Raw genomic sequence first — 25,776 nt, 5'->3', positions numbered from 1 at the left:
GGTCCGTCCACCATAGCTCCACCTTGGGTCTGTGGGCCGCCTTCCAACCCATTGCAATCCTGCGCTTGGCCAGGATGTACGCCAAGTCCTTCTTTTTGCTTATGTGCTTTAAATCCCGTGGCCTGGGAAAAATCCCGAGCATGCATGGCCAAGCTGATCCCACGTCCAGCTCCACTCCCCCACCAGCCAATTTAGTTTTAATCTCGTCCCAAAATCTGTGCACCTCCGGGCAAGTCCAGAACATGTTTAGCAGCCCCGCTTCCACCTCCCCACACCTGGGGCATTTCTGCGTAGCCGAGCCTCCAAACCTTGCAATTTTCCCGGGAGTCAAATAAGCCCTGTGGGTGACATACAATTGGAGTTGTTGGAGTCTCGCATTCCGGGATACCTTTTTATGGTACCTTTGGGCTCTCTCCCATTGCCCATCTGTCATGGGTCCTCCTACTTCCTCCTCCCAGTCCTGCCTCAATTGAAGCATCTCCTTCCCTACCTTTGCTCTTAGAAGCTCGTATATTCTAGATATCTCGTGCCCGCCCTCCGAAACATCATGCATCATTTCCAGGGTGGCATCGGGGTCATCCGCTAGCACTGTCTCCGGCCATCTCTCCCTTACCCATTTCATGAGCCTAGCGTAGGTTATATACTGGCCTCTATGCACCCCTGTCTCTTCTTGCAACCTCTGAAATTCCAATGCCTCCCCTTCCTGCCATATGTCCCCAAGGGTGGCCAGGCCCACCGGTTACCAATATCTACGGACCGCTTCGAACAGTTGCGAGTCGTTCCCGCATAGTGCCACTAGTGGGGCCTGCTGAGAGAACGGCTCTATGTCACCCATCATTCTCCACATTCTGCGCCAAACCTCCCAGCCCCGCCTCAACAGCCGCCCTCTTCCGACCACTTTGTTCTTTTGTAACCACACCACTTCATTCAAAAAGTATGGGGCCGAGTCTTCCCGCAGAAGCCTGGCTTCCGCCGAGTCTTCAGTCGACAGCCACCTGGCCACATACAGCAGCTGCCCCGCCAGATAATAAAGCTCAAAATTCGGCAGGCCTATGCCCCCCATGTCACATGGGTTTTGGAGTTCCCACAGTGCCACTCTGTTCCTGGAGTTACCCCATATGAAGCCCCTGCACACGCTATGAAGTCTCACAAATAGGCTCCTTGGAATCAAAAACGGGACATTCACAAAGAAGTGCAGGAGTCTGGGCAGGACCACCATCTTAAGCAAGGCCGCTCTCCCCATCATGGTCAGGGGCAATCTGGACCAAAACACCATGCTGTTCTTGACCCCCTCTATTGCTTTCTCTGTATTATGTTGGTGCTCCGCCTCGATCCTGTGGTAAATATTTACTCCCAAATACCTAAATGTCTCAGTCTGCCATGGTATCGGCAGGCTAGGCAGCCTCTGTAACTGGACATTCCTGTATCTACCCAAGGGGAACAGACTAGACTTCCTAGGGTTCACCGATATGCCTGAGAGGGTGGCATATCGGTCCATCACCTCTAGCACATACTGCAAGTTATCCTCCGGATAGCGCAGATAAAGGAGCATGTCATCTGCGTACAGCGATACCAGGTGTCTACCACTTACTGTACTAATCCCCACCTCCCCGTATTGTTGCCTCAGACATATTGCCAGCGGCTCTAATGCCAGAATGTATAGCATGGGCGACCAGGGGCATCCCCGTCTGGTCCCCCTGCTGAGTTGCCAAGTATCTGAGATTATGGATCCTGTTTTAACTCTCGCCACCGGGGTGCTGTATAACAACTGGACCCACCGGATATACCCAGGTCCCATTCCGTATCCCCTCAGGGCTGCTTTCAACCACGGCCATCGCACCGAGTCAAAGGCTTTGACCGCGTCTAGCGACACGATGGCCAGCTCACCCGTATCTTCCTCAGCGTGGTCAATGATGTGGTGTAGCCTCCTATGGTTATCTGATGTTCCTGCCGAGGACATATCCCATCTGCTCTACCGATCACCCTCTTCAGCCTATTGGCCAGCACTGCCATAAGTATTTTGCTGTCCTGATTCAGCATGGACAAGGGTCTGTAAAACCCACACTCCGCGGCCGGCTTGCCTGGTTTTAGGAGTGGGATGATCATCGCCTCGCAAAGGGACAATGGCATTTCCCCCTGCTCATAGGTCTCGTTGAACATAGCAAGCAGTGGCTGAAGCAGCTCCTGTTTGTATGTCTTGTAAAACTCGCTAGGCAACCCGTCCGTCCCGGGTGCCTTACAAGTGGGCAAATGTTGGATCGCCATCTCCAGCTCTTCTGAGGTGATAGGGGCGTCCAATTCTGCACGTTCTAGGTCGTCCAGGGTGGGCAGCTCTATGTCCTCTAACGTGTCCAGTATGTCTTGGCTCCTATCCTCCCCTGCGTCCTCATAAGTGTCTGTAAAACTTGAGGAACTCCTCGTTCACTCCCTCCTGGGTATTGCAGATGCGACATTCCTCATCCCTTATCTCACTGATCACTAGCCGGGGGGTCTCACTCTTATACAGCTAGGCCAGCAATCTGCCCGGCTTATCGCCCCCTGCGTGTAGCCTCGCCGTGTAGTTCTTGTAATTTAGTCTACGTAGCCTATCCCAGAGTCCACTGCAGGTTAACTGTAGGTCTTTTATCTTATCGCTATTCTTCCGGCCGGTATCCTCATGTCGCGTGAGGCCCTCCAGCTCCCTTTCCGTTTCCTGAAGTTCCCTTTCAATGCCCCCCTGGAGCCCTTCAGATTTCGAAATGGCTACTCCACACACCACCACCTTGTACGCCTCCCATACTGTTCCAACCGAGCGCACACTGCCCATGTTTATATCAAAATATTCCTCGATGGCCTCCCTCAAATCCTCCCGGAACCCCTCATCTTGTAATGCCTCAGTCCTAAGTCTCCATGTCGGGATCCGCGCTCTGGGGGGTTGGTGTCGCCACTCTACCACCAACGGCGAGCGGTCAGATAGTACCCGGGCCTTGTATTCCGCTCCCACCATTTCTCCCGCTATCTCAGCCGCTACAAACACATAATCTAGCCTCGTGTGCAGGTCATGTGGTGCTGCATAGTTCGAGTATTGCCTATCCATTGGATGCAACCTTCTCCACACGTCTTCTAGGCCTAGATCTTTTAACAATGTCCCCAGTGCTTTGGCCGCCGGCGCCGGCTTCCCCACTTTGTCGACTGACCTATCCATTTTGGGATTCAGGGTGCAATTAAAGTCCCCTCCCCACACCACCGCACCCCCAACCAGGGGGCTAATTTTGCTGTAAAGTGATCTAAAATAAGCCGCTGTAGCATGGTTGGGGGCGTACAGATTTATGATATGCACTTCCCTGTTCTCCAGGAGTCCTGTTACCGCCACCATTCTGGCCTCTGGGTCTACCGTTGAGCTAAGCACCTGGAGCGGCACGTGTGGCGCCACCCAAGTGATAACCCCTCTAGCGTATGCAGAATACGTAGCCCCCACAACATGTCCCCTCCATTTTCACCTGACAACCTCCAACTTCTCCCTTGTGAGAGGAGTCTCCTGCAGCAGGGCCACATCAATGTGCATCCTTTTTAGATACAGCATCACTTTGTTACGTTTCAGATAGCTATTAAGGCCCCGTACATTGCAGGTCACAATTCTGAGGTTACCCGATGCCATCTACTCGGTTTGTTCCCAACCCACCTCTCCCTCCAATGCTTCCCTTGATGGTTTGTTTTCCAGCTCTCCCCCTTTCCCCCCCTCAACAGTTTCCCCCCTCCCTGTTCCCCAACTCCCATCCACTGCACACAACCCAGCCCCTCCCCCCACCCTGCCCTACCCCAACAAATGCCCAGCTCCATCCCTGGATCTCAGGCCCACCCGCGTCTGGTCCTGTCCCGTCGCCGAGGACTAGGACCCCGCGGGGCGTCACTGATCTAACAGTGACCTAACTAATTATATTACTATTGGGTACAAGGGATGCCTCCCAGGAGCTCCCAGTCGTCTATTTTAGGATTGGTGCATCCAGCGGGTCCAGCCAGTTGATACTACAACACACTCCCCACAAGCTTAATACAACTCTATAATCAAGTCCCAATGTCTTGGCCATGTCACCCTAGGTGCCACAGCCGTCCGCTACTTATTTCCTGCAGCTCCCATCTGGACATACGGTTCTTGAGGTCGGCCCTGCATGTCCAGCCAGTCCATTGCCTCAGTCGGCGTCTCGAAAAAAAGGGATCTGTTCTTATAAAACACTTTCAACTTGGCTGGGTAGAGCAACATGTAGCGATGGCCTGCGTCCTTCAGCCTCCTTTTCACCGATCCGAAGTTCATCCTACTACGCTGTACAAGCAGCGTATAGTCCGGGTAGGCCGTGATTTTTGCGGAACCCTTTTCAATCGTTCCTCCCCTCTGGAAAAATTCGAGGATTTTCTCCCGATCCCGATAGTTCAGGATCTTTGCGATCAGGAGGGGGGCTCCAGGGGGCGGTCTCCTTGTCAAGGCCCTGTGCGTCCTTTCAACCGCGAACCCCTGGGTCAGCCCCCCGCCTGTTATCTCCTGTAAAAGCATGGATTCCACGTATTCTGTGGGGTTTGACCCTTCCATACCTTCCGGCAGGACCACTATATGGATGTTATTGCGTCTGGCGTGCCCTTCTGCTTGCTCAGCTCTGTCCTCCAGATTGCCCACCCGTTGCACGAGGGCATGAAGCTCCTTTCCATGTGCGGCGCACGCCTCTGTGTTCGGGGCCATCTCCTTCTCCAAGGCCCCACAGCGCTCCACAATCGTTCGCACGTCCGGTCTCAGCAGGTTCACCTCCTCCGGGACTGCTCCTATCTTGAGGTCCAGGCTCTTTCATTGCCTGGCCCAACTTAGTCTCCCAGGCCACCTTTAAGTCTGCGATCGCTGCCAGCACCTCCTGGATTGTGCCCGGTGTTTCCGCCGCTGCCGTGGGGGTCTCCTTGCTCTTGCACCCCTCCGCTTCTGCGGGCGACCTGGCGTAGGTCTCCATCGTGGACTGTCGGATCCTGGGTCTAACCACTTTAGAGGACATCCTTCTATGTTAGCTGGGCGAGGGCCTGCCGTGCCTCCCTCCGCACAAAGGACCGGACCACTCAGCAGGCCAAGCATGTACTTGTATGTACTTGTCTCTTCACTCACGCCCAAAGTGGGCCGTCTCCTCCCATGTGCTCGTACCCTTTTGGTGTCGTGGCCCGGTCTCTGTTGTGTTCCTTCCGTGGCCATTGCTCGAGTGCGCTCACCTATTAGCCGCACTCCCTTTGTTCCCCCTCTTCCGCGATCACAAGGCCATCTGGCCCACAATGCCCAGGCCCAGAGGGGCTGCTCTAAGTGCAGGGGATCAGCAATTGTCTCGCATCGGCCCCAACCACTGGCCTGCGCCGATGTTTTGTCTAACTATGGGATTTCTCCCATCATCCCGTGTATACAGAGTTGATCCGCTGTGCTGTGCAAAACTGCAGCCACCACCGCCCGCTTGTTCGCGTCGGCCCCAGGATCCGCGGCCACCTAATTGGTGCGCTGCCACAATGAATCCTCCTGGGTTCCGCCGGCGTTCGATCCGATTATGCCGCGGGCCCAGCATCCGTTATGAATGTGCTCGATGAGTCTCGGCAATGTACAGTCCATAGGTTGTACCAGCTCCGGGTACGTGTGCCCACAGATGTGCGCCGCCTCAGTGAAGCAACAGCGCATTCCGGTCAAGTGCCGCGGTCTGCTTCTAATCGCTGGTCTTGGAGTTCGATGCAGGGGCTTTACAGGACCTACATCTCGTGACCCCCGTTGTCCTCTTTGTCTCTGCCACCATCTGGTTCCACTCGCCGATCCGGGGCCCGCAGACGAGTATAACTCAGTGTCCTCACCCTCCACTTGCATCAAAGTTTCAGCGAGTGTAGCCATCATCTTCACACGCATGGGCATTATTTTTCAGAGCCGGCCGGTTCCCGTGCACGCACTTCTCCAGGATCATTGTAGGATCAGCGGAGCTCCACGAGAGTACGTCCCTTTACATGGCCGTCCAAGCCACGCCCCCGAGTAACCTGTTTAACGTTGTCCTTCTTTCTCTCTCCCTCCCTCCAGGTGCTTCGTTCCGTTGCGAGCGTGGTGTCCGGATGATGCTGCCAACTGGATGGAAGACCGCAAGCAACAGGAAACAACGGATGGAAAGTTGCAGGTAAGCAGAGACTGCTAATGATGGTCTCCTTTGCAGGTCCGCCATTTAAGGATCGCCGGGTGCTGTCTCTGAACATGATGAGCATCACGTTGCTGGCTGCAGAATAATACGAAGCACGTTCTGTAGCTTGGTTGCGGTTTATATAGCCCTCTGTAAAGTAGTCCAGGCTACCACACCCTAGAACACTGCACCGCACAGTCTGGTTCCTAGGAACTAGACTGTATGGGTGCCTCCATGTTGGCTGCAGGCCTTCACAGGAAAAGTAGTCCCTTAAAGGTAAAGTCCCAATCTGAACATGAGCCTGGCGCCAAAGGCGCCAGGACTGACTCCAGGAGAGTCTATGATAATGCAAGGCCCTTGAGGCCCAAATGAACCCTGGGTTCTGACCCTACCTGGCATGTGACCATGCCAGTGGGGTTCTGGGTCACGGGTCGTGACACAGAGAAGAGGTGGTGTACAACCCTTGTATCTAGTTGCCACGCGTGTTCCTCTGGTAGGGGATCTCTGCTTAGTGAGTCGGCTAGAGAGTTGATTTCCCCTGGAACGTGTTGTGAGGATAGGAATACATTCCATTTCTGGTTGCCCGGGACGAGTTCTATCGTGTCCTTTGCAAGAAGACGATCTCCTCGAGGAGGATTCTTTGGTGCTCCAAGGAGTGTATTTTCTGTCTTGGAGGATGGTCATGTGGGCGTTCCAACAGTTCGATACAGTATCCCGTGGACAGCACCCTTCTGTCCGAATTGTTCCCTTCCCATGCGTGGCTGAAGGTGGAAATGCGTCCCCCTAATGGGGATGCATGGGAAGGGACCCGGAGTGGAATGTCACTGTTGGGGGGTGTAGCGCCTCTACCTGGGCTGCCTCTCCCACTACCACGGCCCCTCTTTTGACCTCTGGCGAAACCCTATGAAGTCTGTTGGTTGCCTCCCCACGATGCTCCTTGCCCTTGAAAGTAATTAGACCCACTTTGGGAATTTTGGCCGCGAGAGCAACGAAAATTATTATGCCCTCGTTGGTTTGTGGGTTTATTAGTTAATTGTCCAGGGGACTTTTAGGGTATCATATTCGTCCTTGGCTGTTTTGAGTGCCTCCTCCACCGCTTTCCCAAACAAGACATTTGGTTCCACCGGTATGTCGATGAGTGTGGCTTGGGTCTAGGGTTTAAACCCCGACTGTCTCAGCCAAGCGTGTCTCTTGAGGACTGTGCTCTCTACAATGAGCCGGCCTGCATGGTCTGCTGCGTCAAAAGTCGCCTTGAGAATGCATCCGGACACCGATCTCCCTTCCGACGCAATCTGGGCTAACTGGCCCTTCAGAGGTTCAGTTGCAGAGGCAATGAGGGCAGCTACCTGTTCCCATTGGTGACAGTTGTAACTTGCCAGCAGAGTGGTGGTATTAGCAATTCTTGCCTGGTAAGCGGAAGTGGAAGCCACTTTCCTTCCTAGCCCATAAATCTTTTTGCTCTCCTTGTCGGGAGGAGCTTCAGAGGATGCTAGAGGAGTCCCCGCCATCTTCCTGGTGGTTGTAACCATTAATGAGTCGGGTTTAAGCTGACCCCTTATGTAAAGTGGGTCGGAGGCGGCCCTGAATAATTTCTCTATTCTTGGGTTAACTGCCCGGGTAAGATTAGGGGTGAGCAGAGAGGGGTCAATTCTGCGTTTGCTCTGCAAAGTCCTACTCTTCTTGAGCCCCTTGAGTGTCTATCTGAAAGTGGTCGGCAGCTCTAGCTAAGACCTCGTTCACTAATGGCTGATTGTCCACAGGTGAGTCATTCATCGGTGGGTCCTTGGGAATAGGAGTCGAGACTATAGGCCTCTGCCTCATCTTCTTCCTCTTCATCCTGGTCCTCATTGTCTCCGTAATATTCCACCCCTGCCTGGTCGTCCAGTGTTTGGATGTCTGGATCTTCACCATACTGATAAGGTTCAATAGTGAGTGGGTCTGAAATCAGGCCCTGAACTGGACCCTCAGTACGGGGTCTCTTACTAGGAGGTTGCGGGTCTTTGGATCCGGAAGGAGTAGAGGTAGCAGGGGTATTCTCATAGCTCAGGAAGTAATCAGGGTTTTTCTCGTAAAAATTTGCCATAAAAGAACTTCTCATCACTCTGTCGATGTCTTCAGAGCTCCATTTTTTGGAACTGGGAATGACCACTTCCTGCTGTGGTGTTTGTTACGCTCACCTGGTTCCCACAGGGGCGTCGATTGGACCCGGACAGCTGCGGTCTCCACCAACGAGATGCGTAGTGAAGAGTTGACAGTCTGGACTGGCCCGCCTAATCTTGTCTGCTGGACTCGTAGAAGTATTCTCCTGCAAGTGGAGAAAGGGATTTAGCCATCCGTGGACTTTCGTGATGGCCCCACAACAGTTCTCGTTCTCCCCACTAATCACCTCTGATATTCCTTTTTGGTAACCTCACCTTATGTTTTTAAATGATGAGCTCTCCATCCTGCATGGCATGCAGGGGCGCGTAGATACCAGTTACTTCACTGGGTTGAAGGTACTGGAGGAGTTCCGGAGGAATATTGACTCCAGTGTCTATAAAGTTCAAAGAGTTCAATATGTCCGATGTTCACTCTTGTTCCATTCCCTCGTTAGGTTGCAGCTGGGTCCAAAAGAATATTGCCTGGAGGGAGCTGATGGCGTTCAGGTAAGAGTCTGTATTACCAAACACTGTCCGGTAAAAGTTGCACGAGTTTAACTTGCTGTATAGGAAGATGCGGCAAATTAAAGAATAATACCTCCGGTGGTAAAGCAGGTAAGCCTATGGTGGCAAAGAGATTGTCCCTGTTGGTTTTCTCGGCTCACCTTGTTATTCCTTTTGTTTCCCCCACAGGTGCTGGGTTTCGACGAAGAAAATGATGGAGGCAGCGCCGAGTAGAAAGATGCGGTGGACTGGTGAGTATACCGTGGCGCTGCTGCTGCTGGCGAAGCAACGCGTGCTGAAATAATGTCCTTTCCAGGCTCAGAGATGTGCTGGGTCCGGAATCAGGTAAGGAATCAAATAATGTCCGATCTAACCTCTTCTCCTTTCTTTGCCTTTTGTCTAGGAGCTCCGGATTCGAGGCGGGCGTGGCAGAAGACTGGATGCTGACTTGCAGACACGGTGAGCGTCACGCTGCTGGATGTAGAGTGGGCTGCTGTTCGGGCATGGTTTAAATAGCCTGCATAGTCGTCCCAGGTAAGAAGTTTCCCAGAACCACACCCGAGTGAAAAATAGTCCCTGTAATAAAATAGTCCCACCCAGGCCTCACGTTGGCTTGGACTCATTTGCAGCATGGTCTGCATAGAGTAAGTAAAGTCTATGTGCCTGGCGCTATGGCGCCAGGACTGAATCCAAACAGCCCCCAGCCGGGGCTGATGGGGTTTTAATGAGTATCTGGATGCCTACTCCCGGGGTTGATGGACTCGATCCGGATGACCGGGGGTAGGCATCATGACATGTGGTTCCTATTCTATTCCCATATCCTGTGGAGTGGGAGGGACAACTTTAGGCCTAGTGACAGGGTCAGGGGTCTTGGACTTCTCAGAAGATTTGTGTTTCTCCTTCTGGACCTGGTGTTCAGAAGCTTTTTTCTGTTTGTCCCCTTTCCCGTGTGTAGAGGCATGTTTCCCTGACTCTTTGGCTTTCCCTGAATCTTTCGACGCCTGGCGTCGAGATTCGGAGGCGAGTACAAGAGGTTATGGAGTTTTAGAGGGGGGACGTCGAGACTCGGAGGCAGACGTAGAACGAACTGCCGGAGTCGACTTTGAATGTGCTGTTTGGGGGTAGAGGTGGGATTCGTCTTCTGACGACCATACCTCTGTGACCTTAGGTAGAGTGGCACTCTTAGCAATCAAAGATGGTTGCTGCGTGTCATGGGGTGACCGTGACCTGGAGCGTCCAGAGGACATCAATTCTGCGAACCGCTCTCTTTGTGCCTTTTTCTGCCGATCACTCGACACGCATGTCGAGTCTCAGGTGGGGTTAGTGTGCTTAGATGAAGGTGTGTGGGTAGCACTCTTGCCGCCGGGTGTAGACCCATAACTGCTGTGCCTGACAGTCCTCTGAGGTCAGGGGCTTGCGCTTGGGTGTCTAACGACTCCCCTGTGCCCTTGCCATCCAATATGGCAGCGTTGCTGCCATCACTGAATGAACCCACAGCGTCCATGGCCTTGAGCTGCTGGCGTAATGGGCCCAACGTTTGGTGGAGCGGTCCTTAAGTGTTTTAGCTTTAAAGAGCTTACACGCTCTGCAATTTGCTTCGGGGTGGTCCCTAGGCAGACACAGATTACAGGTGTTATGCTCATCTGCCCAAGAAAACTTACGGTTGCACTTGGGGCAGAATTTAAATAGAGTACTCTCCAAATGTTAATATATGGGAGCGGGCGAGTGTATAGAAAAATAAAATAAACTAGTCTGAGTATGTCCACCCACCACTCTCCCTAATTGCAGGCCCAAGGCCAGAGGCCTTCCGAGGCCCGGGCCGAGGCCAGAGGCCTTCCGAGGCCCAAAGTCCGTAGTGCAGTCTCGATGGCTGTTCGTTCTCCAGTACGAGCGTCAATCTTCGGAATCTCGACGTGGGATTTGAGGAACGGGAATTTTAGGTGAATTTATGATAAATGGCTGAAAGCCAGGGAAGTCCGCAACTGTGCTTCCGACAAGATGGTGGAAAAAAAAACAATCTGAGGGTCCTACACGCGTGAGGGATCATGGGTTCAGTGGACATCACACTAGGGATAGTATTACTGGCACGCCCTAGTTCGACGCCCCTTTTCGAGTTTCGAAAAACAAACTAATACTCTGCAGCTTCCACTAGATGTCGGCCTATGCACAGCATGTGATTAAAGCAGATTCCACGAGCCTCAGAAATATAATATATATATATATATATATATATATATAATACATTACTCACCGTAATCTTATTTCTGATGCTTGAATCCGCTTAGATTCATATGCTGTGCATAGTCCGACATCTAGTGGACGCTGCAGAGTATTACAGTTGTAATAAAGCTTGAAAAGGGACGTCAACAGGGCGTGCCAGTAATACTATCCCTAGTGTGATGTCCACTAAAACCATGATCCCTCACGCGTCGAGGTCCCTCAGATCGTTATTTTTCTGACATGAGGTGTAGCGCGAGTACAGTTGTATCCAAGCAAAGATATATATATGTATCTCTCAGGCAAGCTCATAAGCATCCATGCGCCTTCTCTCCGAGGGAAGGAAGAGTGGGTCGCATGTGAATCTAAGCAGATACAAGCATCAGAAATACGATTACAGCGAGTAATGTATCGCATCTGAGGCTGGTGGAATCTGCTTAGATCACATGCTGTGCATAGATTAGCAAGCAGTGGAAGAAGGAGGTGGGATGTGAGAAGGTTCATGAGCGAATAAGTGTCTTAGAACTGCTTGTCCCACTTGTGTATCTGTCTTGGAATGGGTGTCAATGCAGTAGTGCTGAGTGAAAGTATGTATAGAGCTCCATGTAGCTGCTTTTCAAATACTGTCTAAGGGGACATTTGCAATGAAAGCCAGAGTGGCTCGAGTACCTCTTGTGGAGTGGGCCCTAGGCGTAAAAGGGTAGTGTTTTATTGGAAAGGGAATATCACAGTTGGATACATCTGACTATCCACATAGAGATGTCATTTTTAGAGATGTGATCTCCTCCTCTGCCTGGCGCAATGGAGACAAACAGTTGATCTGTCTTTCTTAGCTGTCTTTCTTAGCGGTCTTGTCTTGTCTACGTAGTAGAGGACAGCCCTCCTCACATCTAGTGTGTGGGAGTTTTACCTCAGCAGAGCTTTTGGGTTCTTGGAAAAAAGCCAGTAGCTCAATAGACTGGTTAACATGGAATTTGGAAATTAACTTGGGTGAGAACCTAGGGTGAGAGTTCGTAAAACCAGTTTGTCCTTATGTATAGTAAAGAAAGGATCCTGCACTGACAGAGCTTGAATTTCACGGACCCTTCTTATGGAAGTGATGGCTACTAAGAAGGCAGTTTTATAAGTCAGGTGTTTAAGACTAGACTTGTGCATCGGCTTGAATGAGCTTAGCAAGTACCACGTTTAGATCCAAACCTGGCTGTGGGTTCGAGATTGTAGGGTGGAGTCTCTTTACCCCCTCCATGAATGCCTTGATGACAGGTACCTTCCACCATAAGACTTTATTCGGGGAAGTGGTGTAGGCGGACAAGGCCGCCAGGTGGACCTTTATGGAGTTGAACACTAACACTGCATCTAGAAGGTGGAACATGTAGGTAAGAATGTCAGATGGAGTACAATCAATTGGATCGATTTGCTTATTCTGGCACCAAATTACGAAACGTTTCCATTTATCATAGTAACAGTGCCTAGTGTTTGGTTTTCTTGATTCTTTCAAGATATCCATGCATCTCAGTGGTAGATTGAAACGCTCGAACTCTATGACTTCAGGAGCCATGCTGCCAAGTTCATAAGAGTGTGGTTGTGGGTGCACTGTTAGTCCTCCGTGCTGGGTGAGTGTTGCACTGGCACAGAGTTTGATGGGTTTGCACATCGTCAGTCTGCGCAGATGTGGATACCACAGCTGTCTTGCCCACATAGGAGCAACAAGGATCAGCGTCATCGGTTCCTTGTGTAACTTGTTCACCACTTTCGTCATGAGAGGAGTCGGGGGAGGGGGGGGGAGGGAGGGAGCGTAGGCAAACTTCCCTGACCAGTTCATCCATAGGGCGTTCCCCTTGGAGCCTGGCTGGGGGAACCTGGACGCGAAGTCTGGGCATTGACGATTTTTGCTTGTGGCGAATAGGTCTATAGTTGGAAAACCCCACAGAGAAAAGAGGTGTTCTACGACCTCTTCGAGTAGACACCACTCGTGTTCCTCTGGCAGGGGATCTCTCTACAGTGAGTCTGCTAGAACGTTGAGTTCCCCTGGAACATGTTGTGATGACAGGAACATTTTCCATCCGAGTGCCCATTTCCAGATTTTAAGTTTGGATAGATTTGGTGCGGTCTGTTAGGATTTGCACCGACAGGCTTGTTAAATGGAGTTTGAATGCTTGCAGGGCTTTCAACACTGCCAGAAGTTCCAGCACAATGATGTGGTTCTGAGCTGCAGAGTGAGACCACAGACCCTAAGCTGTGTGGTGAAGGTAATGAGCCCCCCCCCCCACCCTGCCAGTGAGGCATCAGTTGTGACCACTACCTGTATCTGTAAATCGTAGAACGGTTCCCCCTTGGTCAGATTCTCTCTCGTCCACCAGCGAAGATTTTGTACCAGTGTCGGCGAAACGACCACTGGATCGTCCTACTGACCGCTTGCCTGAGACCATTGTTTCACCAACCATTCCTGTATGGGACGCATGCACAAGCGCGCGTGGGGATCCAGGTAAATGCAAGATGCCATCATGCTTATTAAACGCATTGCTTTGCATACCCTTATCTGGCGGCCGGCCTGATAATGTGGTATTTGCAGTAACACTTTTTTATCCTTTCCTCTGAGGGAAAGACCAATCCTTCCTCTGTGTTTAGGATAGCTCCTAGGAACTGTTTAGAGGTGCTGGGCACCAGGCTTGATTTTTTTCTCGTTGATCGAGAGGCCCAATTGAAAAAGGAGGTTGATAGTTTGGATATTTTGTCTGCAAATCAGAGGCAATTCCCCTGTTATGAGCCAGTCATCCAAGTAAGGGTACACTGGGATTGCCTCTCTGCGCAGGTGCACTGCCCCCAACGCCAGTACCTTGGTGAACACCCTTGGAGCCGAGGCTATTCCAAAGGGCAGCACTTTGAATTGGTAGTGCTTGTTCGCCATCTTGAAACGCAAGAATCTTCTGTGTGCTGGGAACATAGAAACATGAAAATAGGCATCTTTCATATCCAGTGTTGCCATGTAATCCCCCTTTTTTAGTAGGGGGGGGGTGACCTCTTGTAGCTTAGTCATGCAGAACTTTTGTGGCTTGACATACTTGTTTGCAGGGCGCAGATCTAATACAGGGCGCATTGTTAGATCTTTTTTGGGCACAAGGAAGTAAGTTGAATAGATACCCCCGTTTACCTGGTTGGCTGGGACCACTTCTATGGCGTCCTTTATTAGAAGCGCTGTTATTTCCTCTAGAAGGATCCGCTGATGTTCTTCTGAGTGGACCTTCTGTCTCGGGGGTGATCGTGAGGTTGTTGAAGTTCTACACACTAGCCCCCTGCTACTGTGGACAGCACCCATCTGTCTGAGGTGATATCCTCCCATGCGTGGGTGGAGTTGGAAATACGTCCACCTACTGGAGATGCATGGGAGGGTACCTGAAGCAGAATGTCACTTGCTCTGAGGTGGAGTGCCACCTCGAGCTTGGCCCTGCCCAGAGTACCATGACCTCTTTGTTGTCCTTGTGGATAGCCTTAAAAGGATGGTCCTTGGTTATTGCCATAGGAACCCTGGCCCTGGTTGTATCCTGACCCCCTCTGAGAATTGTGGCCCCAAAAGCGGCGAAAATGCTGTTACCTCTCTGTCCTGTGGGCTTGTTCATGAGCTGGCCTAAAGACTTAAGAGTGTCGTATTCATCTTTAGCAGTTTTAAGTGCGTCCTCTACAGCCTTGTCAAAGAGTCACATCGGTTTCCACCGGCATATTAATTTAGGTGGCCTATGTTTCTGGCCTGAAGCCTGATTGGCGAAGCCATGCGTGTCTTTTTATGATAGTGCCCTCTGCGATGAATCTACCTGCATTGTCCGCCGTGTCAAAATGTGACTTTAGGAGACAGGTAGACACCGCTATACCGTCTGCTGCCACCTGGGCTAATTGAGACTTAAGTGGCTCAGGTGCAGATGAGAGTAATGCGGAAACCTCCTCCCACTTGTGGCAGTTGTAGCTTGCCAAAAGTGTAGCATTATTTGCGATTCATTCTTGTCTGTTATGCAGCAGAAGAGGCTACCTTCCTGCCCATTGCATACATTTTCTTGCTCTCCTTATCCGGAGGAGCCTCTGAGGAAGCAAGGGGAGTGCCTGCTCTTTTACGTGTGGTGGTAAACACCAAAGAGTCTGGTCTTAGCTGGCCTCTTATGTATAGGGGGTCAGAAGGTGCAGGTTTGAACAGTTTCTCCACACGCGGGTTAACGGCCCTTGTGAGGTTAGGTGCCTTTAAAGAAGGTTGGATTTTGCGTTGCACAGACGTTAGCAGTGGAATAAATTGTCCTACTGTTTTCTTATCTCCCAGCAATTGCTCAGCTAAGTCTCTGTCTTCTACAACTTCTTGTGTGTCTATGCAGAAAGGTTCTGCCACTTTGGTTAGGACTTCGTTGACGAGGGGTTGATTGTCTACGGGGGAATCTACCACTAGAGGGTCTTCATTAATGAGTGAACCTATGTAATACATGTTTGCCTTCTGGTCCGGGTCCTCATTGTCCCCATAATAAAGTTCATCTGAATCCTCATCAATTTGAGGGTCAGATGTATCGACAAATGAAGTCATCCTGTTCTTCTGGATGAACTTCAGGGTCATATAGATCTATAACCTTGCCCTGAGCTGGGGCATCAGAACGAGCCCTCTTGGTAGGGGGTTGAGAGACATAGGATTGAGAGCCTAAAGGGGCTGAGGTGGGCGGGGTGGTCTGAAAACTTTGAATATAATCTGGATTTCGTTCAAAGAAATTAGCCATAAAAGTCATTCTTCACGTGACTCTGCCAATGTCCTGCAAAGACCAATCCTTCGAGCTTGGAATTACAATTTCGGGCTCCGAGTCAAGAATACCCATGTCTTCATTAGTAGGAGGAATAGGCCTAGGCCTAGAGTCTTTAGGGTTCCCTATTGGTTTGGATAAGATACCCTTTTGTGAGGACCTGTTCCTAGTAGGGCTTTTGTCTCTATGGGTGGTCTTAGAGGGTGTCTTATGGTGTTTTTCCCCACCTTGGGGCCCAGAGGAGTGTAACTGACGTTTTGGGGCCTGACATCTTACCAGATGAAGAACGTCAAATTTCAGATGTGGGGGCCGAGGTTTTGTCTGCAGACAAACTACCTTCGGATGGTGTTTTCCATGAGACACCCTTACCGACTTTTGACGTCTTAGCCTTGTCATGCGGCGATCTGGAACAAGATTGCCAAGAGGACCGGGATTCGGTGCACCGGTCACGAGTGTCGAACGTTGCCGGCTGTTCGACTCATCTGTCGACTGGGGCTTGTGTGTTTTGTGCCCTTGGAGCACTTCCGCCGCCGGGTGTAGTCCCCACAACATGGCCGCCGGCCTGTCCTACGGGGTCGGGGGCTTGCGTAGCTAAAGCTACTCCAGTGTCCTCGCCGTCCAAAAGTGCGGTGTCGCTGCCATCGCTGAAGGCTCATATCTCCATGGCCTCGAGTTGCCTGGCGTAGTGGGCCCAGCGCTTAGTGGAATGGTCCTTCAACGTCTTTGGCTTGAAGAGACTGCAAGCTCGACAAGACGTCTCAACGTGGCCTCTCGGGAGACACAAATTGCAAACTAGAGGTTTGTCTACCCAGGGGAACTTACGGTTGCACTTAGGGCAACACTTAAATGGAGTGTTCTCCAAAATACTGGGTAAAAGGGATGGTAGGTGGGCGAACAAAGTGTAGGAAGTGGAGAATATGCATTCTAAAAATGGCCTAACAATGCCCCCCCCCCCTCTCCCTACTGTCTGGGCCGAAGCCCAGGGTGGCCTTCGAAGGCCATATGGTCCGTCGCGATGTCTCCGACGGCAGTATTCTTTCTGCTTCTTCGGCGTGATGTTACGAATTTGAAGAATGGATAGAAAGAAAAACTATGGTAATTAACAAATTCAATGGCTTATCGCCGAATGGAACTCCGCTATACGCTTCCATCTAGCATGGCGGAAAAAAACAATCTGAGGGACCTCGGCATGTGAGGGATCATGGGTACAGTGGACATCACACTAGGGATAGTATTACTGGCACGCCCTGTCGACGTCCCTTTTCAAGTTTCGAAAACAACTGTAATACTCCACAGCTTCCACTAGATGTCAGAATATGCACAGCATGTGATCCAAGCAGATTCTACAAGCCTCAGAAATGAGATATATATATATATATATATATATACACACACACACACACACACACACACACACACACACACATATACACACACACATATATACACACACACACTTTGTCTTATTAAATTAGTATTTGGCTTTGCACGCAGACAAGCACTTTACACAAACCTTCACACAGTTTTAGAAACTAACCGTTATCTAGAGTGACTTCAACTTCAGGGTCTTCACTGGTCTCAGATGAGGTAGGCATATTAGAATCTGAAACAAAAATGTCATCCAGTGATCAATATTAATATATGTCACAGCGAGTCTGACCATATCTTTTCTCAATGAAATGATCGGCAATTCTGGAAGCAAAATGGGCAAGCAGAAAAATGCACCTCTAGTAGTCAGCCATCCCCACTACACGATTTCTTCAATGAGAACAAATTACTTACCTGTGGTAATGGTCTTTCTGGTGGATAGGTACTCCCACAGATCTCTCATTTTCAGATAGTACTTGCTTACTTGCTAGCGCAGCTTGCATCACAAAAGTTATTACCCCAACAGAGGGCATTGTCAGTTGGTGATTAGGAAGGCACAACGTCCCATGACCTTAGTTCCACCCATTTTTCCTGTACTCGGCAGCTGATGGCGCTGTAAGGGCAGATAATTATTCTGAGTTTCTTTCGTCTCTCGCCCCCCTTCGCTCTGAGTTTTATTTCAGTGCTCTCCATTAGGATGAATGGCTTGGGGAGGGGTACGGGGAAATAAGAAACACACGTGAGAATTCATCCACTAGAAAGAAAATTACCCGAGGTTCTTCAATGGATAGCATCCCCATTTTAAGACTCCCTCAGCAGTACGAGTTATGAAACCAGAGGTGGGAAGAGAGCAATTGCATACCTCTAAACAAGCTAGCTCAGGAGGTCTGCCCTTTCAAAATTAGCATCCAGGGAATTCATAGCATACAGACAGTGGTGTTTGGCCAGAGACCCACAAAGCCGCTTGGCATATACCCAGGAAAGCAACACATCTCTGGAGAGCTGAAGTCACTACCATACCTTATGTGGAATGTACACACAACTCTGCAAGAACGTCCGTGAGCAACTCTGTAGTATTTGGAATGCACAGGATGATGCATCTCGAGTCTGTTTAAAAAGCTCCATACCCATTCTGGGAATCGCATAATCAAGAAATCCCCTAATTTTGAAATGTAAAAACTTAAGACACTCTTAGGGTTTAAACGATAAAGCCCCTCTTCCTCCTCGGATGGGTGAGGAGGTGTATACAAAATTGGTAGCTGGATCTTTTGAGCACGGTGAAAGACACCACTGTTGGTAAGAATGGGAGCCGTACAATCAAGTGACTTCAAGGTCTCTTGGTAGATGTAATTGCAACTAAAAACATTATTTTGAGAGTTAATCTGAACGAACAGAAATGCATTGTCACCAAGGAGTAAACCAAGAATGGCAGAACTAAATTCAGGTTCCATGGTGACACAATGAATTGTCTCTGCGTTTACAAGGTCCCACAGAAGTACACAACCATATGGATTCCAAAGTAGTAGATCTGCTCATGCGCTCTCTTGAACATAGAGATGGCAGCCAAGTATCCCATTACTGTGCTGACCTGCAGCCAGTTTCTAGCAAAGGACAACAAAAACAGGAGACCCAAAACTGTAGGACAACCAAAAGGATCCACATACCAACATAACATACAACATTTCTTCGAGCGACAGTGGTAGATGACCTTGGTAGCCGAGCTGAGGGGAGAACCTCCACAACATATTAGCACAAGTCCCAATCCCTATACCTTATCCTCACAAGAACCAAGCACGGAGATTCAGAGCGCAGAGGTTGGGATGAGGAACCTGAGCACCCCACATGGGACAGAATATCATCTCCCATCAAGGGACGTTGATTAAGGCAGATTACCATTTCCAGAAGGCCCGCATATCAAGTCCTCTGCACAGAGTCTGGAGCGATCAAAATGATCAGGGTCTAGAACCTCCATAACATCCTGAGATCTCCGGGATGATGGAATCCCTGGAAACTCCTAAAAGGAGGTTGAAACTCTACTCCACCAAGAACTAATTCCCCAGTGCCCCTCTCGGGGGGGAAATTTCCATGGAGCAGAACTGCTGACACTATGTTGGCAAAGGTTGTGAATAGGTCTACTTGTGGGTTTCCTCAGGAAGTTGAACATTTCTGGAAGAACTTCTTAGCACTCTGCCTCCTTAGCGCATCTGCCAACACATTCTCTATGCTGGCCAGATGGGCTGCCAACAATGAGAATTGGTTCGCCAAAGTCCAGAATCATAGCTGCATTGCATCCTTGCAAAGGGGCAGCAAGCCTATACCCCATCCTGATGAGTTAGTGCATGGATTCTATATAGTCTGTTAGAATCAAGAGTTTTCCCCTGATGTAAGGCAGAATGGTTTCAGAGCCAGTCTGATCACCCGCAGCTCCTGAAGGTCGATATGTACCAAACTCCAAAAGGGACCAAATCCCACTCCCCTTGAGATCCTTCAGGTGAGTGTCCCAGAATTTCATGGTAGTTCTCCCTGGTCACGATTGCCAGAAAGGTTCCCCTACCCTTAAATTGTACACTTGGGACCACCAATGTAGGTCCAGTGCTAGTCGGGTAGAGGCTTGCAGTTGATCGCCTTAAGTTTTCCCAATACTGGGACCATTGGGACCCAAGCAGCCAGTACAGCGCTCTCATCTGGAAGAGACCCTGAGGCAAAAGAAAAATGCTGGACGACATCAGGCCGAGAAGCTGCTGGAAAGCTATAGCTGGCACAATCGGAGCTCTGGAAGAATTCAACCATTTTTTGCACTCTGTCCTCCGGCGGGAGCGGGTGGACCTTTCCTGAGTGGGAATCCATACAGGATCTGATCAAAAAGGAGGGTTTGAGATGATGTCACCTGGGATTTCTTGAAGCTGAGGGAGAAGCCCAAACTTTGTGGCTTGTGCATTGTATATGGATGACAGACTTTGATAAGACATGTTGTCCAGGAAAAAGTGAAAGACCTGAATTTCTTTCCCTCCTGAGCTTGGCCACTATCACCGCCCTCAGCTAGGAGAAAACCCTTGGGGCGGAGGCGGGTCCGAACAGGAAGACGCAGTATTGGTAATGCATCTCCACAATCATAAACCTGAAGAACTTCCTATGCCTTTGATGGATAGGCATATGGTGGTAAGTGTGATAAGCAAGTGTTGTGAGCACAAGGGTTTCCTCAATTTTTTAAGGGGGCTGTGGTATGTGAGGAGAGATACAGCAGAAAAAAACGTACATATACCACTAGTTACCCACCTCTAACACACCGAAAGGTGGCTACTTGTCAGAAATTTACCTCACAGTACGAATTTCATAGGATTATATCTCCCACCATAGACAAAGAAATGTGTTTAGCATATTTTAATTATTATATCAAACAACATGGTAAAACAACATAAAAAACCTATTTCCAGCGTTCGTTATTTGTAGAAACACAAATAGGCGGAAGAAGCAGACACCAAAACATTTGCAATGTACAATTTGCGTGATGTTAGTAATGGTGTATTTTGATCGCATTTTCAATTATACAACATGGTATAATAGCGTCAACATTTGAATGTGTTTCTAGGGAGAAGGACAACACTGTTGCAGTTTAAAACTCGTCAGTAAAGTCCAACGCCCCGTCTTCAGGACGCGATAGGTTAAAGAAACACGTTACACTGGCAACATGGCGCCTATGTGTCAGTGTAGTGACCTAAAAAGATAAATACAAATTGTTTTACTCAAACATGATAAAAACGGTGATGGTGGTGTTTGTGTACATACAAAACAAGTAGCCAGGTTGCTAACCTTAAAAGTGATTTCTTTTGGTGTGATGGGCAAAGCGATTGCATGAATCAATTTAATTGAGGCGGCAGACCAGTCCGTCTTAAGAATTCAAGCTATAAACCAATACGTAAATTTATTTAGATTTTTGTTGAAACAAGTAACATATTGAATCAACAATAGTTACATTTTGATATATGAATCAATCATATTTACCACTTTATGTGTAAGGCAGGGATTTTTGTTTCAAGTCCTGCAGAGAAATTTCAGTAGTGTACCGAGTTTCTATGGTATTACGGATACTACATGTCCCATAATGCATCATGGAATCTAAAAGAAATGCGAAATGCCTTTCAATTTCACAGGTTTCACCTGATTTGCGTTTCTTTCAAGCATTTAAGTGGCAGAGAGTAACACTTACTTGGCCATAATGATCCCCAAGGCTGTCTTGCATTGTTATATATTGGGTTAGATATTTTAAACCGCTCGCATGTCAGTGAATGGCTCTGTGTGGGAGACAAAGGCACCAGAGAGTACAATTAGACTCTCTGTACGTTTCTGAGCAACAATCCAGTGTGGCATGGATTTCAAAGCAGGCTTACCTGTCGTGTGTGCGTTCGCCTTCACAGAATCGCTTTACCCCGTGGCTTTTTCCTTGGTTGAATACTGGTGTTAAGCCAAATGTCATTCGTTGACATCGAAAGAGGACTGCCAAGTCCAGTCCATTCGTGTGTGTGTGTGTGTAATAGAGGAAGGACTTTCCTCAGTATTAGAAAGGGGTCGGCCATTTTTGAGTGTATATGGATCCTATGAAGGTATACTTAACACTGCAGTAAATAATTATCTGCTTGCTAGTTCTCAGTAAGGGGGTGTGTATAGTGTGTCAAATACATTTTTTCTTATAGAGCAAATTTGTGCACACAATGGTTATGCATTATATGACAATTTTAGACAAGGCATCACCCTCCAGCAGACATGAGACATAAATGGCAATGAGATCATATTTCATTAACCCCCCACTGGTTGTCTGAGCTATTAGTGGATAAACAGACTCCACTCTACGGCAATATTTAGACTGGACTGTATTGAGATTATAAATCCATTTTTGCTCCATTTTGTTAAGGAACAGATCCCTATTCCCTCCCCGTGGGTGAGCTTTAGATGTCTCAATAACAAACCAAAATATATCTTCGCATGTGTGTTTCGCTTGTAAATAATGGGCCACCAATGGTTTATCCGGAGTACCATTCCGTATGGCTGAGCGATGTTCGCCAATTCGTAATTTCACCGACCTGATCGTTTTGCCTATATAGATTAACCCACAAGGGCATTTTATCCCATAGATCACCCATTTAGTCAAGCAATTTGAGAAGGATTGGTATTTCCATAGCCTGTCATACAGATCAATCTGTTTCAAATTCTTGGTCAAATGGCAGACTGAACAATGTCCGCATGCATAATGACCACTAACTGGTGGCAGTCCCCATAATGTAGATTGAATGGGTGTCTCAATGTTGTTAATAGGGTAAGTGTGTACTAATTTATCCCGCAGATTAGGCATCCGCTTGAAGGCAAATCTAGGACAATTGGGTTGAAAATCATCGGTATGAATGATTTTCCAATTTTTTAGTATCACCCTTCTTAGGTCATTACTCAGGGGCGAAAAAGATGAGACATGTAATTCTATCATCTTGTGGTTTTGTGTGTTTCTGAAGGATCACTTTGCGATTTGCGTTACATGCTCTCTTCATAGAGCTCTTGATTATTTTCCGAGGATATTGTCTCCGTTTTAGTTTTTCGCTCAGGAACTGGCTATTGATTTTAAAGTCAGCCAATTCACTACAGTTCCGTCGGATTCTAAGAAATTGTCCGTAGGGTAAATTTTCCCGTAGACTAGACGGATGGAAGCTGAACAATAAAAGTGTATTCTTGTCTGTGGGTTTTTTGAATAATGTAGTACCCAGTTGGTTTTCCTTTTTGAAGATTTTCAGATCAAGAAAGGCTATATTTTCAGTGCTTGATGACATGGTGAATTGGATGGTTAAAGTTTGGCTGTTGAGCCATATTAAAAAGAGATCTGGTTGGTCCTGGCTTGATATAATAATTAAAATATGCTAAACACATTTCTTGGTCTATGGTGGGAGATATAATCCTATGAAATTCCTACTGTGAGGTAAATTTCTGACAAGTAGCCACCTTTCGGTGTGTTAGAGGTGGGTAGCTAGTGGTATATGTACGTTTTCTTCTGCTGTATCTCTCCTCAGATACCACAGCCCCCTTAAAAAATTGAGGAAACCCTTGTGCTCACAACACTTGCTTATCCCTTTTAGGACGACCCTTTTGGTCGGTTGAGCATAATTCACATCATGGAAAAAGTTAATTATATATCTTTTTCTGAGGATTTATACAAAAGATGTTTGGAATTACCTTCAATCTTAGGTCCATCTACCAAAACCAACAACAGCAGTAACAGCTCCAAAAAACACAAATGATCTTGATCTCCTGACCCAAAAGAAAAAAAATCTGATACGCACTGAATCACACGGCCAAATTATGGTTGAATACCTGAGGGCCGGAGTGATAATGGGCACCTTTAGCGGGGTAGCTAATAAATGTTCGAGACTGGGTGATATTAGTCATTGAGACAGCTGAGGAGGAGTCAAAGAAACAAAAAGAAGACCTGGATACTTTAGAGAAAAAAATTAATGATGAATCTGCCATTCCAGACATAAAAATACTATTGGGTAATATAGAGGACGAAATGAAAAAATGTAAAACATTTACCTTGGACAAAAAGATATGGAAGTTAAAAAAAGATATACTTAACTACAAGGAAGAGTCCACCTATCCCTATCCAAACCCAACCTTTTTTCAACAACAAAATGCCAACCAAGTGGGAGGGAGGGGTCCATCCAATAATAGAAACCGTGTAAATAAATGTGTCACTTTCTCTAACTCATCCAACAGCAGTGACTGATTCCTCTACAGCACAACCCTCTACTAGCCGTGGAGGCTTAGCGCAAAGAGGTGCCCAACCACAGTTTTTTCAGGGACAGGGAAACGCGGGAAGAACAGACAATGGGCCAATCGCACGATGCCGACCAGACAGTGGCAACCGCCACAGAAAAACTGGTAATCCCGGTTTTCAATCTTAGTTCCCACCATCTCACTGAGACAGAAACCAGTGTCTTAAGTAAGGGACTATCCTTTGTTCCAACCAAAGCTGCCGATAAATTTACCACTGAGGCACAGATGAGAAATTTCTTCAGACTGATAAGGCTCAAGTATTTTTTCCGCAATCCGAAAGAGGGGCTGACTCCAGACGATAATATATCAGGACTTAAATGTCCTTTGTCTTTTACACCAACACCAGCCATGATCTCTCCAGAAATTCTCACTTTCGAAAACAAAATAATAAGAGAATTAAATTATCTTTTTAAAAACAAAAGCCAACAAAACGATAATCTAACACAAGCAGAGCGAAGAGCTCTAAAAAATCTCGAAAGCAATACCTCCTTTGTAGTGAAACCCGCTGACAAGGGGGGGGGGTATCGTAGTGTGGGATGTGAATGCATACAATCTGGAAATTGAAAAACAGTTAGATAACCAACTCTGTTATCGGAAACTTGTGGGCAACCCTACTACGGGATTGACTGAAGAAATTCTGAGCCTTATCAAACATGCACACGATCAAAAGTGGATCTGTAAGGATGAGCTGATGTTCCTGACTAGACCCAATCAGACCACTCCTGCCTTTTACTTATTACCCAAAATAAGTAAGAATGCGATTCATCCACCTGATCGCCCGATTGTCTTAGCTATAGGCTCATTGTTGGAGCACTTGTCCATCTATGCAGACTCTTTCCTGAGACCATTTGTGGTTAAGATGAAATCATATGGGCAAGACACTACAGCTATGATACACATTGTTGCCAGTCTACACCCAGGGGCCGATGACAACTTGGTCACCCTGGATGTAGAGTCGTTATACACTAACATCCCCCAGGACCACTGCATTGAAGTATTACATCAATATCTAGAGACAAGAGCTGACCGTACAGTGCCATCCAATTTTATCATCGAATGCGTGAGGCTGGCACTGACAAAAAACTTTTTCTTGTGTAATCAAACCTTTTACCAACAAAGGCAAGGGACCTCAATGGGTGCTACATTTGCACCAGACTTAGCAAATGTATACATGGATCACTACGAATCTAATTTCATCTACACAGCGACTAATCCCTTCCATGAACACATTAGTTTATGGCATCGTTACATAGACGATGTGTTCATGCTTTGGCACGGAAGCCAGGAACAACTAGATCTCTGTTTAATATGGTTCAACAGCCAAACTTTAACCATCAAATTCACCATCTCATCAAGCACTGACAATATAGCCTTTCTTGATCTGAAAATCTTCAAAAAGGAAAACCAACTGGGTACTACATTATTCAAAAAACCCACAGACAAGAATATGCTTTTATTGTTCAGCAGCTTCCATCCGTCTATTCTATGGGAAAATTTACCCTACGGACAATTTCTTAGAATCCGACGGAACTGTAGTGAATTGGCTGACTTTAAAATCAATAGCCAGTTCCTGAGTGAAAAACTAAAACAGAGACAATATCCTCGGAAAATAATCAAGAGATCTATGAAGAGAGCACGTAACGCAATCGCGAAGTGATCCTTCAGAAACACACAAAACCACAAGATGATAGAATTACATGCGTCTCATCTTTTTCGCCCCTGAGTAATGACCTAAGAAGGGTGATACTAAAAAATTGGAATATCATTCATACCGATGATTTTCAACCCAATTGTCCTAGATTTGCTTTCAAGCGGATGCCT

At 48.1% G+C, this 25,776-nt stretch overlaps 1 protein-coding gene across 1 annotated transcript in view; it reads right to left on the bottom strand.

Annotated features, from left to right (window-relative positions):
- Positions 1-25,776, bottom strand: part of GTF2I (general transcription factor IIi) — a 2,618,156-nt gene that overhangs the window by 1,976,274 nt on the left and 616,106 nt on the right. Inside the window, exon 10 of the mRNA XM_069614749.1 lies at positions 17,312-17,377. Within this exon, the coding sequence (XP_069470850.1) occupies positions 17,312-17,377 (66 nt within the window). The remainder of the gene's footprint in view (positions 1-17,311; positions 17,378-25,776) is intronic.

The sequence above is a fragment of the Ambystoma mexicanum genome, chromosome 9, assembly GCF_040938575.1.
Source record: "Ambystoma mexicanum isolate Mex_15411 chromosome 9, UKY_AmexF1_1, whole genome shotgun sequence".
Classification (NCBI taxonomy): domain Eukaryota; kingdom Metazoa; phylum Chordata; class Amphibia; order Caudata; family Ambystomatidae; genus Ambystoma; species Ambystoma mexicanum.
The sequence above is the reverse complement of the archived record's forward strand: the minus strand, read 5'-3'. Positions and strand labels throughout refer to the sequence as shown.